The sequence below is a fragment of the Orcinus orca genome, chromosome 14 (assembly GCF_937001465.1).
Source record: "Orcinus orca chromosome 14, mOrcOrc1.1, whole genome shotgun sequence".
In the NCBI taxonomy this organism is placed as follows: domain Eukaryota; kingdom Metazoa; phylum Chordata; class Mammalia; order Artiodactyla; family Delphinidae; genus Orcinus; species Orcinus orca.
This window is the reverse complement of record NC_064572.1, coordinates 80,869,313-80,887,442: the sequence shown is the minus strand read 5'-3', so window position 1 is coordinate 80,887,442 and position 18,130 is coordinate 80,869,313. Positions and strand designations below refer to the sequence as shown.

Sequence of the window (18,130 nt, the reverse complement as noted above, 5' to 3'; positions counted from 1 at the left end):
TCAGGGCAAAAGCTCTTACCAGAAGGAAAGATGGACATTTCGTAATGATAAAATAGTCAGTTCATCAAGTGAGGACAGTAATCCCAAATGTGGTACACTTAATAACAGAACCTCAAGATCCATGAAGCAAAAACTAATGGAACTGAAAAGAGAAACGATCAAATCCACAGCTATAGTTGGAGACTTTAGAACAGCTTTCTCAGTAATTGATAGAACAACTAGGCAGAAAATTGCAAGCAATTTAGAAGATTTGGACAAAACTATCATACAGTTCCACTTAGTTGACATCTATTGAATGTTGTACCCAACGACAAAATACGTATTTTTTCAAGTCCATAGGGAATATTCTCCAAGACAGATCATATGCTGTACCATTATACAAATCTTAATAAATTTAAAAGGATTGAAATAATCTCTGATCAAAGTGGAATTAAATTAGAATCAGTAACAAAAAACTGTTATAGTTTAGCAATAATAGGACAAACAACCTAATTTAAAAATAGATAAAAGACCTGATTATATATTTCACAGTGAAGACATACAAATGGCTAATAAGCCATGAAAAGATGCTCACCATCCATTAGGGAAATGCAAGTTAATACCACAATGAGATACCAGCATAAACTCGCTAGAATGGCTGTAATCAAAAGATAATACCAAGTGTTGGCGAGAAGTGGAGAAATGGAACCCTCATACATTGCTGATGGGAAGTAAAATGGTATACCCCCCGTCTGGCAGTTTCTCAAAATATTAAACTTAGGGTTACTGTATGACCCAGCAATTTCACCCTTAGGAATATACACCTAAGTGAAATGAAAATGTTCAGACAAAGGCTTGTATGTGAATGCTCATGGCAGCATTATTCCTAATGGCCCAAAGCTGGAAACACTTCAGGTGTCTGTCAGCTGGTAAATGGATTAGCAAAGTGTGGTATTTTCATACAATGTAATACCATTCAGCAATAAGAAGGAACGAACTGCAATACGTGCAACACATGGATGAACCTTAAAGACATTATTGGAGGTGAAAGAAGCAGGCACAACGGAGTGCATGTTGTGTCTTTCCAGCTGTATGAATTATCCCGAAAGGGGGCTTTATAAGAGTCAGAGAGCAGAGCGGTGCTTGCCTGGGATAAGAGGTGCGAGCGGAGGACCGACTGCAAGTGGACTTTTGAGAATTTGGGGGGGGGGGTAGAAATGTTCTCAAATTGGGTTATGTGGTTTCACAATTCTGTGAATTTCCTAAAAATCACAGAATGCTGTGCTTAAAATGGGTGAATGTTATCATATGTTAAGTACACCTCAATAAAGCTGTTTAAAAAAAAAGCTTTTATCATTTCTTCATCCTTTAATTTCTCAAAATGCTGTGGAAAAGGTCTGACTCAGCTTGGCATCTTCCCTAGTTGTGGTCTAGGTGTTTACACAGTTTTAGCATTTGCCAAGATAGTGTTGTGTGTTGAAATAGATGTTTTAATTTAAATATTAACTAGTTACTACCCAATATTAAATGAAGTTAGCCATTAATATTTATCGGTAGCTTGCAAAACCAACTTTCCAAGTTTTTTTTTTGGTGGGGGGGGAGTCGGGAACTACTTTGCTCTTACTTGGAACTCTGTGGTAGACTGGGATCATATGTGTATATTTGGTTGTGTGTATGTGTATGTATGTGCACTGATTGCAAACTGCAGGTAGCACGGGTGGGGATCTGGCTTTATAGCCAGTGGTAACATTCATTCATTTTGCTGTCAAGGAAAATAAAGGACTGTGAGAACCTAACATCTCTTCAGTCTGTCAGCATATGAAAAATATCATTGTTTGGAATGGCTCTGGCAGATATCAAGATATCTCCAGTAACCAGAATTTGGAAGAGGGAATGGCTCTTACCTCAACTGGGTCCCGTAGAAATGAAGGGAGCTTGCAGAGGTAGCAGTGGGAGGGGTGAGGTAGGTGGAACGTTGAGTTGCTAACCTTGAGAAGGGAGTTCAAACAGTTTTACCAAATAAAGAGCGCACTGAGCTGGCCTGAATTGGAGAGCTGTGGAGACGAGGCTAGGAAGAGGGCTGAGCTGGTGAGTTGTGGGAAGCTGTTACCTGCTGTCTGGTATAATGCTTGGGAGGACCCGCAGTGCTGAAAGAGCTGGGGCCAGGGCAGACAGAGGTAACTCAAGAGGGGCCGGATCTTCTCAGAGAGTGGTTGTCCGTCCGCTGTTTGTTACTGACTAATCAGAAATGGAAAACTGGGCAGTGGCTTGATCCACTGGGCAAAAGTGGGAACATGAGTGAAGATCACTGCTTTTCTAGTTACGTGGATTGAGAAACAGTCATGCAGTTTTCAGACTGAGCCCTGTGCTGTAGAATCAGAAGTCGAATAGGCAAGGTGGTGTTGGCTGAGGCACCAGTTAGAATTCCGGAGCCACGTCCCCCAAGTCATTGGGACTGTCATTTGATTGCTCTCCCTTTCAGCTGAGTCTGAGGCCTCTTGGGCAGTTCTGGCTGGGGTGAGCCTGCTGACAAAGAACCGGTTGAACTGAAGACGTTATTCCTTCCCTCAGTTCATTTCAGTAATGCTTGGACAGCTTTCACGTGATCGTCAGAATAGTATTCCCTGGACTTACGGTGGCATTCAGCAAACGCTGGTTGAGTTCATAAATGAACTTATTCTCAGTTAGTTTCTGGATATCACATGATAGTTGAGCCAGTGTAAGCTGAAACCTTATATTTTGTAGTGAAATTATATCAGCTGGAAGTCTTTTCCTGGAAACTGATCTCACGTGATAAAAACTCAAAATTCAGAGAATAAAAGAAAGCACACTAGAATAGAAAACCAAACATTAAATAGAAAAATGCCATAAATTTCCATGTTGAAGATTTTTCTGCATGGGACTTGGATTAGTTTAGGCATTTAAGTCCATTCAAGATACCTTTTTGCCAGGTCAGCCTTCCTTTAGCGAGTAGTGGTATTCATCCTTACTCTGAGGATCTTTCAGCTGTGTTCACAGTTAAGGTCATCTGCCTTGACGATTTTCATTACCCACTAGATGTGCATGAATGCTTCGGAAAATGTTTGAATGGTAAATCCTGGCATGGATTAGTTTCCATGGGGATGTCAGTCTTGTTTGATGTTGGTAGTCATTGAGTTCTAAATAAAAATATCAGTTTGGGTTGTCACCGTGGGATGTTTTTCTCTTCTATCAGAAAGATTGGAAAAGCAGGATGCTCAAATTGAACCGACAGTAAGTAAGGGCTCACATTAGGTTAGTCACTCTTGTTTCTAAGGTGTTTGTTGTAGTGCCCAATAAATATTGGCTGATAGGTAGAAGTGAGAAGTTTGGGATTCTGCTGCTTTTCCTTTTGAGCGTTTAGATAGCGCCTCATAGAAGTCTTTTTGTTGGATGATTAGGATTGAAAATATAAAGGAAAATATAAATAAAATATAAGGAAATGTCAAAGTAAACAACGGATGAACATCTTAATTTTTATCTATTTGTTCTGTAGTAAAAATGCAGAAATAAATTCCTTTTTTATTTCTGTCACATTTATTAAAAACATTTACTGTAAATCTTTTCTCAGCTACCTATGCTTAAAGTTCAAATTTTTGTCATTACAGTGTTCTTAGTTTTAAGTTGTAAATGTTAGGGTAAACTTTTTTGCCTTCTTTGAAGCATTTTAGTTCCTAAGAATTCTGTCATTGAGACACACATTTCTTGATTCGTACTTTGGTTTAGTAAATTGCTGAAGTATCTGCATTCATTAGGTTGAACAGGGCACGTTAATATATTTTGGGTGTGTTTTAGCATGGTGTGCCACAGAAGCAATGTCCGCTGAGAAAAACACTGAACTGAAAGTTGGGAATTCCATATCCTTCTTAGCATTCTCCTAAACTGGCTGTGTGACCTTGGGCAAGTCCCTTAATCACCTTGACCCTCACTTTTTCACTTGTAAAGTGAGTAAGAGTATCTCAGATGAAGACGTCCCTTAAAACTGAGTGAACTTAGCCAACATTCTAACGTGTTTTATAGCTTCTTTTCTGACTCGGGTATTTTAAACCAGGCAAATAAAATAAGCTTCCCCTAACCTACAGCTTGCCGTAGTTCTGAAGCAAGTTGACATTTTACTTAGAATGGTTCTACTCACTTCTTTCTATAAAAACAAGTCTTATCCTGTTAACTTGCATACCCAAATATTATTTCTCTTATTTTTGTCCTTAATATGGTCTCACTCGTACATGTTAATTATATTTTTAATAAAGTGATAACTTGTTTCGTAGAGAAAACTTGAGGTAGGAAATTGAGAAGTACCTGTTATAGATAAGCATTATAGCAGACTGAGAAAGTGCGTAAATACAAACATCACAACTTTCTTACAGATCCCTTTTACACCTTCTCAAAGTGGCTCCTCTCTAATGACTGGATAATCTTCACCAACTCAGGGATTCTGATGAAATTGAGGCCTTTAGATGTTTAACTAGCGTAAAGTACTGTACTGCAACCTGAGAGAATTGTGTGAATAGGAAGAGTGAATGAATTCTTCCTAATCTGCAGGCTGTAAATGTTATGTCATTTATATTACTTAGTAAAATTAACTTTTATATATTTCCTTTGTGAGCAGAGGAAATGTTGCTTAAAGTAGAATAACAAAATATTATTACTTTTACATGTACTTTTTTTTCTCTTTTTTAAGGATCATTTAAACTTAATTGCCTTTGGATTGAAATATAGGTGATGATAGGAAATAATCACATTAGAATAAGCCTGTATAGGCTAAAATTTTTGGTGCAGTCTTATTACAGAGTTAGCATTATCTAATTTATAAATATATGTAACTAAGGTAATTGTGTGTTTTGAAGGTTATGATCAGTAAATTTGGCTCCTGTAATATAAAATGGGCTGTAAACCATTGATATCTAGTGTAATATCAAATCAGAGTACTTGCAGTTTGTGTTAACTGTCAGAATCAGTGAAGAAAAAAATAACCTCAAAATGCAAAATATTCCTTGCCGATGGAGATTACAATGAATATTGGCAGCTAAACATTAGGTAACGTTCCTAACTAGTTCAAGGCTATAGTTGTCTTTTTCAGGAGGTGGGATTTTGCCAGGGGAACAAGACTCATTTAATAGCAGATCTTTTGTTCTAATGGAATGTTCCTAAGTGGGAACTATGTGTCCAACCACCATATATTTTCTCAGAATTGGCCCTTAATTTCACATACTTTGGGTATTAACTGGAAACAAGGTTGGAGTCTTTGTGCAAAGCTATGTGATATATTAACCATGATATTGCTATTTGCATTTTCCAAATTAAATTTATTATTATTTTTAATTTCTTATAGACTATATTGTTTCACATTTTTAAATTTAGTTTTTGGGTCTTTTGTTTTTTTTGTTTTTTAAAGAAATCATGTAAATTTTGATGCCATACTGGTATAGCACACCTTTGAGTTTCTTTTTTTTTTTAATTTTTATTGGAGTATAGTTGATTTAAAATGTGTTAATTTCTACTGTGCAGCGAAGCGAATCAGTTATACATGTACATATATCCACTCTCTTATTTGATTTTTATTTTTTTAATTAATTAGTTTATTATTTATTTATGGCTGTGTTGGGTCTTCGTTGCTGCACGCGAGCTTTCTCTAGTTGTGGTGAGCGGGGGCTACTCTTCGTTGCAGTGCACATGCTTCTCATTGCTGTGGCTTCTCTTGATGTGGAGCACGGGCTCTAGGTGCACGGGCTTCAGTAGTTGTGGCACACGAGCTCAGTAGTTGTGGCGCACGGGCTTTGTTGCTCCGTGGCATGTGGGATCTTCCCGGCCCAGGGCTCGAACCTGTGTCCCCTGCATTGGCAGGCAGATTCTTAGCCTCTGCGCCACCAGGGAAGTCCCCACTCTTTTTTAGATTCTTTACCCATATAGGTCATTACAGAGTATTGAGTAGAGTTCCCTGTGCTATACAGTAGGTCCTTACTACTATTTGATATATATCAACAGTATGATGTATATGTCAATCCCAGTCTCCCAGTTTATCCCCCCCTTCCCCCAGTAACCATAAGTTTTTCTACATCCGTGACTTTATTTCTATTTTGTAAGTAAGTTCATTTGTACCATTTTTTTAGATTCCGCACATAAGCGCTATCATATGGTATTTGTTTTTCTCTGTCTGACTTATTCACTCAGTATGACAATTTCTTGTCCATCCATGTTGCTGAAAATGAAATTATTTCATTCTTTTTTATGGCTGAGTAATATTCCATTGTATATATATGTACCACATCCTTTTTATCCATTTCTCTGTCGATGGACATTTAGGTTGCTTCCACGTCCTGGCTATTGTAAATAGTGCTGCAGTGAACATTGGGTTGCTTGTATCTTTTCAAATTATGGTTTTCTTTGGGTATATGCCCAGGAGTGGGATTGCTGGGTCTTATGGTTAATTCTATTTTTAGTTTTTAAGGAACCTCCATACCGTTCTCCATAGTGGCTGTACCAATTTACATTCCCACCAACAGTGTAGGAGGGTTCCCTTTTCTCCACACCCTCTCCAGCATTTATTGTTTATAGATTTTTTGATGATGGCCATTCTGACTGGTGTGAGGTGATACCTCATTGTAGTTTTGATTTACATTTCTGTAATAATTAGCAACGTTGAACATCTTTTCATGTGCTTTTTGGCCATCTGAATGTCTTCGTGAGTTTCTGTTCTTAAAATGAATCTGAAGTTTATTTGTAGTGTTTCATGAAACTTAACAAAAGGCAAAATAGTTGCAGGAATAAGTTATTTTCAAGCAATGCACTTTTAATCAGGTGCCTAAAATGATTACCTTTGGGATTCTCCATAAACTCTTGTTTAAAAAAAATTCAGGACATCAATTGGCAAATCGTGGATTTTTATGTGAACAGGTGTGTGATTTTGGAGAGTTACTTTTGGATGCTTTAGCAGGGAGGAGAATACAGGTCCTGCTCTCTTACAGCCCCTGAAGACTTTCACTCTTCCAGTCTTTGAACCCATGAGTAAGTCCCTCCAATGCTGTCCCTGGTGCCTGGAGTATGACTCCCCCTTTGCCTGTTCCTTTGAGTCTTAACAGTTGTCTGTTTTAAACATAACTGAAGCACATGGAGGCAGGTGGGTCAGGAGACAGGTGTACCTTATCAGAGTAAATATACACCCATTTTGGAAACCATTTAGCTGGAAGTCTGAATTGGTCCATTAATATCGATGTCATTTCTACAGAGTACCTTTGGTATTGTACTGCACAGCTCATTAATCACAGAAGCCATGCCATCCTTCCCCAACATTTAAGATGTGTTTTCTTTTGTATAGCTAGCGGTGAGCTTTATTGTTAAATTTTTCCTGTTGTCAGCTAAATTCTTGAAATAGAGGAACTGCTGAAAAATAACTTCGCTTATTCTTTCAGTTATCTAAAACTGTGACAAACTGTGGGCATGAGAAAGATAAACTATTAAATGTTGCTAATCACATTACTGACTTGTGAGGAAATTGATAGCTTCTGTTAGTTTATATAACTTTGCTATTAAATGAGCTACTGATATAATTTCATAGACACAATCTTTTAGGATGTGTCATTCAGACCCCTTAAAACAAAAACAAAAATGGACTCAAATTTGCTCATACTCTACAAAGTGTTTGTACGTTGTCATTTGTTTCTCACAGCTACCTTTGAGTGTGCTTAGTAGTATGATTCCTGTTTTAAAAATTCAGAAATTGATACTTTTAAAAGTCAAGTTATCGTCTTGCTAAGATAAAATAGCCAGAAAATGTACAGTGAGTGGAGTTAGGGCTCAAATCCAGATATCTGGTTCCGAATCCTGGCCTCAAGTCCCTATAACCTGCTCCCTTTCTGTTTGCAGTTTACAGTGTATAGACTCCTCTCCCTACCTTTAAAAAGTACATTTATGTGAATGTTCTCAGAAGTGTGGTCCTGCAGCCTCTGGTGGTCCCTGATGCCTTTTCAGGGGCTTCTCAAGGTCTAAATTATTTTATAATTAGCCTTTTCCTCTCTCGTTCTATTATGAGTGTTTGGGAATTTTTTCCAAAGGCTACAAATTAAATGCAGAAGCATGTATGAGAATACAGCTGTCCTCTGTAAGCCACACATTAAAGAGATTTGCAGAAACGTAAACAGTGCCATTCTTTTAACTAGATTTTTTTTTTTTTTTTGGTTTTGGAAAATAACAGTAATTTTTAAACAAAATATGTTAATTTTACGTGTATTGGGTTTGTTGTTATTTTTAAGTGAATTAACAAGTACATATTTTTGAAAGGCTCAGTTTTAATATTTAATACAGTAAATATCTACAGATACAGCTCAATAAGTAAAAGTTCTTTGGAGTCCTCAGTGAGTTTTGTAAGTGTAAAGGGATTTTGAGACCAAGAAGTATGAGAGTCACTGATTTTCGTGATGCCTGTATCATTGAGGCAGCACCGCTGTTACTTTCCCTTTCCCAAATAGTGTGTGTATTTTCCTGCATGATCTGTGATTATCTCACCTTCTGTGTTTATAAACGACATTTGAAGAGTATTAACCATTAAAAGGCCTTAACTAAGTAAGGGGTTAAAGAAATGTAGCAATCCCAAGAGTTGAAGTAGGATTCTCAAAACAATCAATAGAGACTAGTCAGTGACTTAGGAGGCCTCTCTAATACTGGGGGACTGAGCCCCTTGGTGAGTTAATTGAAGGGACAGACTGATATGGCTCTTTCGAACCTAGTGGAGGTGAAGGTGACAAATCTGTTTGTTGATGGTTTAAATTTACAATAAAGACAATTTCTAGTTGCTACTCATGAACACATTTGTAATCAGCAGGTATCCAGATAATAGCATGTTGAAGCACATGGCATATGGTGACGTTCAGTGAGTCTGGGTTTTAAGGACTGGAGATCCAGGCCAAGCGTTCTGCTGATTTCTGATTTCACAGATCTAACTGTTGTTCTTTCTGTTTTTATCTCCTTTACTCTGTCCCTCAAACTCTTGTGTTTTTCCTTGTTTTAAAGTATTACATAATTTGAATTAAGGGATTATGTTTGAGGGAAAGAAATTGTATTATGGCAGTTTTATGCCAGATGGAAGGATAGAAGTGATTCAGCAAATATGTGTGTGCATAGACAGACATCAAGCATGTTAGTTAGATCAGCTTAGTGTATGGTGTTAGACACTAACTTTTTTTCAGACTTTCCCAGCCAGAAGTGAGTGATCTGGGGGCGCTGGCTATTCCAGCTGCAAAGAGGGCTAAGGGAATCAGTATTTCAGGTTCACTTCCAGTCCATTTTCCACAGCTGCCGAGTACTTGTTGAAAAGCTTGAAAGTATTGATTAACTTACCAGATTGAGACTAGCAGATCATTGTTAACCAGTAGGGCTGATGTTTCAGATATAGTTTTAGGAAAATAGCTTCTTATCTCCCTTTACTTGGAGCATCTTCCGTTTTTGAAATCTTTTTTTAAAAATTAGGTCAGTGAGGACCCCACAAGGGAGAAGAGGAAATCATTCATATTTTAATTGTCAGAAACCATGATGGAAAGAAAAGGAGTACAGCAAAGCAGGTTTTAAGAAAAAAATTTTAACCATGCATTGAAACACTTTGTTTTTCATGCTGCTTTATTTACTGACTTGGATAGATGAGGGATATTTGAAAAGTGAGTTTATTTAGAAGTGTTTAAAAGTAGCTGATTTTCTTATTTAGGGGCTAGGAGGCCAGTTTGTGAGTCATTTAATAACTCCATGGTTTTATGATCATTTTGTTGCTTAATTGACTCCTGGATTTCTGGTTTCCTCAGGTGATGGGATGGGGGTCAGAGTAGATGCTTATATGGCTTATTCTCTCCTAAGTGATTATAAAACAGCGCATATCTATATGAAGTGCTTGCAGATGGGGAAGGCGCCCAACTTTCACGTGAGTTGGAGAGATGGGAATAATGCCTGTGGTAGGACAAGTTGGTCATGACTGGACTCATAGGAGAACGAACCAGTGAAGTAAATGGAAGCAGGTTATTAAATGGGAGGTCCAGGGAATGAGAGAAGTGATGAAAATTGGCAACTGAGAAGATTATTGCAGTTTGAAAAAAAATATTTCAAGCTGGTACAACAAGTAGGACTGATTTATCTTTAGGGTTAGCAGTATATTGGTTATTTATTGAGAATATGCTTATTGAGTCCGTACTTACTATGTCCTTAATAAATACATTTTAAATGAATGAACAAATACACTCATTTGATTTAATGAGTCCTAGAATGACACACTAAACTGAAATCATGGAAGAATTTAGATTAATTCAGGTGTTGTAGATTCAGCAGGTTAATATCCTTTCTATTTTCCTTTTGGGTAATGCTTCTGTTTGGTTATCTGTTCTGCTCTTCAAACTGTATGTGTTTCTAGAGAAACAGTAATGATTTTTTAAAGAGCAGTGCTATATGTGACAGTGAATGCTAAACCCAGGGTTTGACATAGTTTATTATTATATTAGTAGTTAGTGGAAGCTCTTAAAAGGTTAAAGATGTATTTACTACCCAAGCACCATTTTAACTAAAGCAGTGGAAGTTTTAGAAATCACTGATGCTGCTAGCGCCTTAGTAAATTTTCTCTTGTTTGTTATTGTTTACCTGGATCACCCACGCAGGTACTTTTCCCCCCGCTTTCCCACACCGTATTTTTGGGAAAGAAGTCACTGTGCAGCTCACACTTAAGTAGTGGGGAATTATGCTTCCCTGCCTTTAGGCAGAGTATCTGCATAAACTTTTTGGAATTCTGCATGGGAGATTTGTCTCTTCTGCCTCATTTTTTCGTTTATCCAATTATTTATATCAGTATGGACTCATGGACATTTATTTTGTATTTTGGGTTATAATCCAATACTACTTTCTTTTGTTGCTCAAATTGTTCCAGATTTTGCCATTGGGAGCTCTTTTGGTTGACTCCTGTGCCCCTTTGATATACCTCCAGCAGTGTGGGTTTGCTTTCTGTTTTTGGTTTTTTGTGCACTTCCTTATTTTCTGGCACTATGAGGTGCTCTAGGCTTATGTTGTGTATTTGCTGCCCCAGCCCTGGAATCAGCCCTTTCTCCAAGCAGCCCTGGTTCTTTTTATTGCAGAATGATGTTAGAAACCAAGATTTGTGTGTTAGGTATGTTTGTTGCTACTGGGTTGTTGTTTTTTTAGGTCTTCTCATCTGACAAAGCAAAGAGATAAATGTGCATATACTAACGCTTGTATGAATATATCTATGGTATATGCACACCTATAAATATTTCTCTATGTAACCATCTGTGTCTATATTAAGCTAAACATGAGTTCGTACTCATGTCTCCAGCTCTAATCCATTGCCCCATGGATCATTCTAGCCTCTTCCCCTTGCTTATCTGTAAATTTCCATTCCAGTAGTGAGTCTCTTGGTTCCTACCATCCGCTGTCCGTTTACTTAGTTGTTCAGTTCCAGTATACATGTATATCAGTATCAGAATTGTTAACCTTTGGTTCTTGTGGTAAACAACTTTATCAGGTAGAATACAATGCTTATGTGAAGATTTCCTTTTGCCTTCATTCTTACAGACCCCCAGAGTTTCTTAGGTCAGCACATTTCCCCTCCCCAGCCTCTTTCAGTAAGATGTTTTCATGTGTATACAGGTAGATTCTCTTGTCACCATCTGCATTCCTTCTTGGGATCCCTTACCCTCCTAATTTTCTTTCACTTTGCATATATTAAAGCTCACTCTTTGTTTTGTAAAATTCTATGAGTTTTGACAAGTGCATAATGTCATGTATGCACTACTACAGTATTATACAGAACAGTTTCATCCTATAAGTCCCTTGTGCTTCATCTATTCATCCTCCCCCCAAACCCCGAAATTCTTGGCAACCACTGATCTTTTTACTGTCTCAGTAGCTTTGCCTTTTATAGAATGTAACTGGAGTCATACAGTCTCTGTAGCACTTTCACACTGATTTCATTCACTTAGCAATATGTATTTAAGGTTTCTCCATTTTGTGTGTGAGTTTGGCTTGGTAGCTTATGCCTCTGCCAAAGTGTCTGTACCATTTTACATTTCCATCATCAGTGAATGAGAATTCCTCTTGTTCTGCATCCTCATCAACATTTGATATACAGGTTATTGGATTTCAGCCATTCTAATAGTTGTATAGTACTCTCATTGGTTTTTATTTTTTTTATAAATTTATTTATTTATGTATTTATTTTTGGCTGTGTTGGGTCTTCGTTGCCGCACGCGGGCTTACTCTAGTTGTGGCGAGCGGGGGCTACTCTTTGTTGTGGTGCGTGGGCTTCTCATTGCGGTGGCTTCTTTTGTTGCGGAGCACAGGCTCTAGACGTGCAGGCTTCAGTAGTTGTGGCACACGAGCTCAGTAGTTGTGGCGCACGGGCTTAGTTGCTCCGCGGCATGTGGGAATCTTCCCGGACCAGGGCTCGAACCTGTGTCCCCTTCATTGGCAGGTGGATTCTTAACCACTGTGCCACCAGGGAAGCCCTCTCATTGTTTTTTAAATTTCAGTTTCCTGACAACAAATGATGTTGGGCATCTTTATTTATTTATTCTTTTGAGCATCTTATATGCTTATTTGCCATCTGCACATCTTCTTTGGTAAAGCATCTCCTTAGATATTTTGGTTTTTAATTGAGTTGCTTGTCTTCTCATTGTTAAAATTTAAGAGTGTATGTTTTTGAATACCAGTTCCTTATGAGATATGTTTTGCAAGATTTTCTCCAGTCAGTGGCTTGACTTTTTATTCTCATAACAGTGCATTTCACAGAATCGAGGTTTTTAATTTTAATGATGTCCAGCTTGTCAGTTGTTTCTTTCATGGATTGTCCTTTTTGGTGTTGTATCTTAAAATTCATTGCCAAACCCCAGGTCACCTAGATCTTTGCCTGTTTATCACCTAGAAGTTTTATAGTTTTGCATTTTACATAGTCTATGATCCATTTTTAGTTAATTTTTTTGAAAGAGGTAAGGTCTGTGACTAGATATTGCCATTTTTGTATTTGGATGTCCAGTTGTTACAGCACCATTTGTTCTATAGACTGTCCTTTCTCTCTTGGATTATCTTTGCTTCTTTGTCAAAGGCCAGTTGACTGTATTTATGTGGGTTTATTTCTGGGTTCTATTTTCTGTTCTGCTGTTTAATTTGTTCATTCACCAATATCACACTACCTCGATTATTGTAGCTTTATAGTAAGTCTGGATATCAAGTGGTGTCAGTCCTTCAACTTTGTTCTTCTTCAGTATTGTGTTGGTATTCTGGCTCTTTTTCCTTTCCATGTAAACATTAGAATTAACTTGTCAATATTCACAAAATAAGTGGCTGGGATTTTGATTGAGATTGAATTAAATCTGGAGACCTACTTGGGAAGAGTGGACATCTCAATCGAAATGAACATATAATATTTTCCATTTGTTTACATTTTGATTCCATTTGTCATAGTTTTGTAGGTTTTTTTGGCGTATGGATTCTGTATGTATTCATATTTTCTTAGATTTATACTTAGGTGTATAATTTTTTTGGTGGTTTTGTAAATAGTATTGTGTTTTTAATTTCAAATTCCAGTCATTGCTAGTATATAGGGAAGCAATTGACTTGTATATCAACCTTGTACCCTATAACCTTCTTGTAATTGCTTATTAGTTTCAATTTTTGTTGTTGATTCTTTGGAATTCTCTGCGTAGTATGTCATGTCATTTGTGAACAAAGACAATTTTATTTTTTTCCTTCCCAATCTGTATGTATTACTTCCTTTTCAGTAACTAGGATTTCCAGTATGATATTGAATAGGAGTGATGAGAGGATATCATTGCCTTGTTCCCAATTTTAGGGGGCGATTATCCAGTTTCTTACCATTAAGTCTGATGTCAGTTGTAGATTTTTTTGTATATGTTCTTTATGAAGTTGATGAAGTTTCCCTCTATTCCTAGTTTGCTGAGAGCTTTTAGTCATGAATGGGTGTTGGATTTTGTCAAATGTGTTTTCTCTATCAATTGATATGATCATACGATTTTTCTTTTAGCCTCTTTTCATGGTTAGATTACATTAATTGCTTTTCTTTTTTTAATCACTTCTCTAATGTTGAACTAGCCTTGCATACCTGGAGTTAATCCTGCTTTGTCCTGGTGTATAATTCTTTTCATACATTGTTGGATTTGATTTCGTAGTATCTTGGTGAGGATTTTTGCATCTATGTTCATGAGAGATTGTTCTGTAGATTTCCTGTCTTCTAATGTCTTTTTCTGGTTTTAGTATTAGCAAACCTGCTTTTTCATTTTCCTTTATTTCCTTCTAGCTTTTTTTCCCATACACACTCTCTGTGACTTTAAGTGTGTGAACATGATACACAAGTTTTGTTGTATTTGTTCACTTTTAAATTGTTCATCTCTAACATTCATTCAGTCTCTAGCAAAGCATTTTTTATGGTGCTTCATAATTTTCATTATAAGGTTTTCTTTTAATAACAGTTTCATTTAAATTCATGTTGAACTTTAAAATGAGAAATATCATTCAACTAACTATTTACAGAAAATGGTTACACTCTGAAATCTCTAGATACCTGTAGCAAAAATTTGTGGGATTTTCTTCTGTGGGATTATAGGTATATTAAAATAATGATAAGGAAATAACTTTTACTTTCCTTTGGCTAATAGAGAGAAATGTCATAGCACTCACTTACACAGGAACTCTTACCTAGAAAAAATTGTGAGCTCATATGCCTTACGAGTGCAGGGGTGGCCACAGATCAGGCCTGGCTGGCAGCGTAGGGATAGTTCTCCTGTTCGCACTCAACCCTTGCCTTTATGTTCCCCATCTTTCTATCATTTACCATTTCTTTCCCAACTTTGGTGTGGAACAGAAGAACAGAGTTTAACAGTGCTTACTTATCCTGTAGATTTTATATTTCCTACGGCAAATTTTAAAACAAGTTGAAAACAATCTTAAGTTGGTTTTTCTCTATTCTTTTGTTCCTTCAGCGTTTCTACACCTAAAAAGTTTTGCAGGGTATGACTCTTCTGAGAGCCGGAAGATGATGGCAACAAAGAGGAAACTTTAGGACTTACTAACCTGAGTAGAATACAAGTAAAAGAGGTTAATTATTAAGATTTTTAATATAAAGAGAAAAATGACAAACTGTTCATGTTTGTGTGTCTACCTTTTCTCAGGCAGAGAATCCCCCTTATGGACCAGATTGTGGTTATGGTTCCTTTCACCAGCAGTATTGGCTTGATGGAAAGATCATTGCTGTGGGGGTGATTGACGTCCTTCCATACTGTGTCTCGTCTGTATATTTGTACTACGATCCTGATTATTCGTTTCTGTCTTTGGGTGTCTACTCTGCACTCCGGTAAGATTGCTTTTGACAATTGTAATGGTCATATACAATTTCAAATAATTCTTCATTTGATTATATTTTATTATAAACAGTAGAAATCCCATTGGATAGTACATAATAATTTGTTGCTCTAGTAGTCTCTTATATATTGATATTTAGAAATACCACTTTTAGAACTGAGGCCACAGTGTCTGATGGTAATTCCCTGGCTTTTTAAGGTATCCATCTGGTCTGATGTATGAGAAGTCACTGTGATACTTTTGTTGTTTAGTTTATGCATTTATTTAAGCTCCCCTGTCAGAGCCACATAATGTTTTTTTAAAATGTTACATTATTTATATATTTTCTCTTGTCATTACTATTGTGTATATATTTTTATAATTAATTAAAGGTTACGTGAATCTGGTGTAAACGAATTAAAGCAATGGCAGTCTGTTGGAAGAAATATACAGTTACATAAAGTATATAGAACAGGACCAGAGAGTCCCTGACTGTCCACTTGACTCTATGACCTCATTGAAAGATGATTTCCTTTTTATGTCCATGGCTGCAAATATATGCAACACAGCACAGATATTTTTAGGTGCATTATCCTAATAATGAAAATAGTGGGGTCCTGTTTCATGAAAATATTTGTTTTTATTTTTATTGCTGCTTGTCTGCATATACATGTGGTAGAGGAGGAAGGAGCGTTGAGAATTATTTTTATGTTGTTTGGGAGCTTGAGTCTCTTTTTTCTCCCTCTTTATCACTTTTTTCTCTTTGCTTTTCCCATTCTTTGTCTCTGATGGTCACGTTTTTCACATCTTGATAAAATATACTTTGAGATTATTTACTGTGTGTGTGTTTTTCTCTGAATTATAAAAGTAGGAGAGTTGATTTTTTTTAAATCACTAGTTGATTAAAAAAAAATATGGTCCATAATTGATATTTTTGTGTTTTTCAGTGGCACACAATATTGATATTTTCAACATGACCTATCTTAATGCCAAGTTACATAGCAAATTAAAAAATATACAATGTTTACGACTGATCCTTATAATAATCTTTTATTTTTCTTATGTATTTAATTACATTTTGTATAAACTAATTAAAAAACATCCATGATTCTTTGTAGTATCTTTTAACTCTTTGTGAAATTAGAACTGATAATTTAAAGCATTCACATTTTGTAACTTTAGAAGTGTGTATTTCAGAAAAGATACTTGTTCTTTGTATCAGAATCAGTCAGTACTTTGAAATTATTACCATTTTCTTCTTTTATTTATGTATATCTCACTTTACAATGTGTAGGCATGGATTTGTCTAGATTTCTCAGATAAATGTTAAGAATGATATTTATTCTTAGATAATAAATCCCAGCCTCTGTATGAAATATTTCATTTTTCAACAAACAAAGAGAGATAGAAATCCCACTGCATTTGAGATAGCAAATAATTCCCAACAAAATTTGTTCCCAGCAATCTATTTGTTGCTTGGTATATCTCTTGAAAGTTCTGGAGCTGGAGGGCTTTGAGGAGGTAGTAGAGGAGCCTGAGAGCACAAAAGTTGGGGTCAGTGGAGAGTGAGGAGATTGGCACCGCATCTGTTTCTGTGCTCTTGAGAATCTGAATTGCTGAGTTTATAGAAGAGGAAAGGCAGCCAGGAGACTGACATTATGAAGCAAAATTGGGGAGAGTAGGTTACAAGTTGCCAGTTCCATTCCTGATTTTAATGTATTTCAGTGAAGCCTGTTAAATTTTTCCTCCATTTCTTCAGTTTCTTAAGCAATCGTAGAATCAATAAAGAGTTTTTATATTTTAATCTGTAATCAAGATTACAGATTACTAGATTTTTATGTAATCTAGTCTACAGATTTTAAAAATGTTTGAATTGGGGAGCATGAGCATGGAATTTATTTCCTTTCTTTTTTTTTGTTTTTTTAGCAAGATGAATTTTAGAAATGTAATTAATTTGCTTAACAGATGTTTATTTGAGCACAGTCTGTGTGTCCCGGAACTATTTGTAGATGTGCATAGGACAGGGTTTCCAGCCTTGTCAAAGCAGACAGTAAATTAGCAAACTGACAACACAATTTTAGAGACTCTGTTGTGCTGTGACAAAAATGAAATTATGGTAGTAGGCATGAGGCCCTTTTTATATAGGGTGGTTAGGAAAGACCTCTGAAAAGCCAAGAAAGAAGAACAGGAGCCAGCTATGTAAGAATCTGAGGATAGACGTCCAGGTCAAAGGTAGCAAGTCCAAGTGCCCTGAGGTCGTTGGAATGAAGAGAAGGAAGGCCTTATGGGCTAGGAAATGGGGTAGGACCTAGGCAGTGCTGTGCAAGGATGGCAGCAAGGCAGGTGGTGGTGATGAGGGGACAGATGGAGAAGGGCTTATAGGTAATGGTCAGGAGATTGGATTTTATCTAAGTGTGATACGAACCCAGTGTGAGGGTGAAGGGTTTGGAGAGGTTACCTCACCTGATTAATATCGTAAAAGACTACTTAGACTGCTCTGTGAGGTTATGGAGGGGCCAGAGTGGAAACTGGAAATCTACTTGGGAGGCTGTTAGAGTCGTCTAAGGGAGGCCTAATGGTGGCTTGGACCAAAATACCTGAGGTGGAGGTGGTGAGAAATGGTCAGATTCACGGTATATTTTGGAGATAGAGCCAACTGGACTTGCTGATGGGTTGGACACAGGGGTGAGAGGGAGAGAACAATTAAGTATGGATCATAGGCTTGGGGCTTGGAGTGGTGCTGGTGGTGGAGTGGTGCTGCAGTTAGCTGAGATGAGCAGGGCCGAGTAGGAGGGCC

General features: G+C 37.0%; 1 protein-coding gene across 14 annotated transcripts in view; it reads left to right on the top strand.

Moving 5' to 3' along the window:
• Window positions 1-18,130, top strand: part of ATE1 (arginyltransferase 1) — a 212,301-nt gene that overhangs the window by 55,569 nt on the left and 138,602 nt on the right. For all 14 annotated transcript variants that reach the window (XR_007471132.1, XR_007471131.1, XR_004481275.2 and 11 more), the window contains one exon: window positions 15,165-15,346. Coding sequence is in view for 11 of the 14 variants with exons in the window: in XM_049696498.1 (XP_049552455.1) it covers window positions 15,165-15,346 (182 nt within the window). In the remaining 3 variants the exon portion in view is untranslated. The remainder of the gene's footprint in view (window positions 1-15,164; window positions 15,347-18,130) is intronic.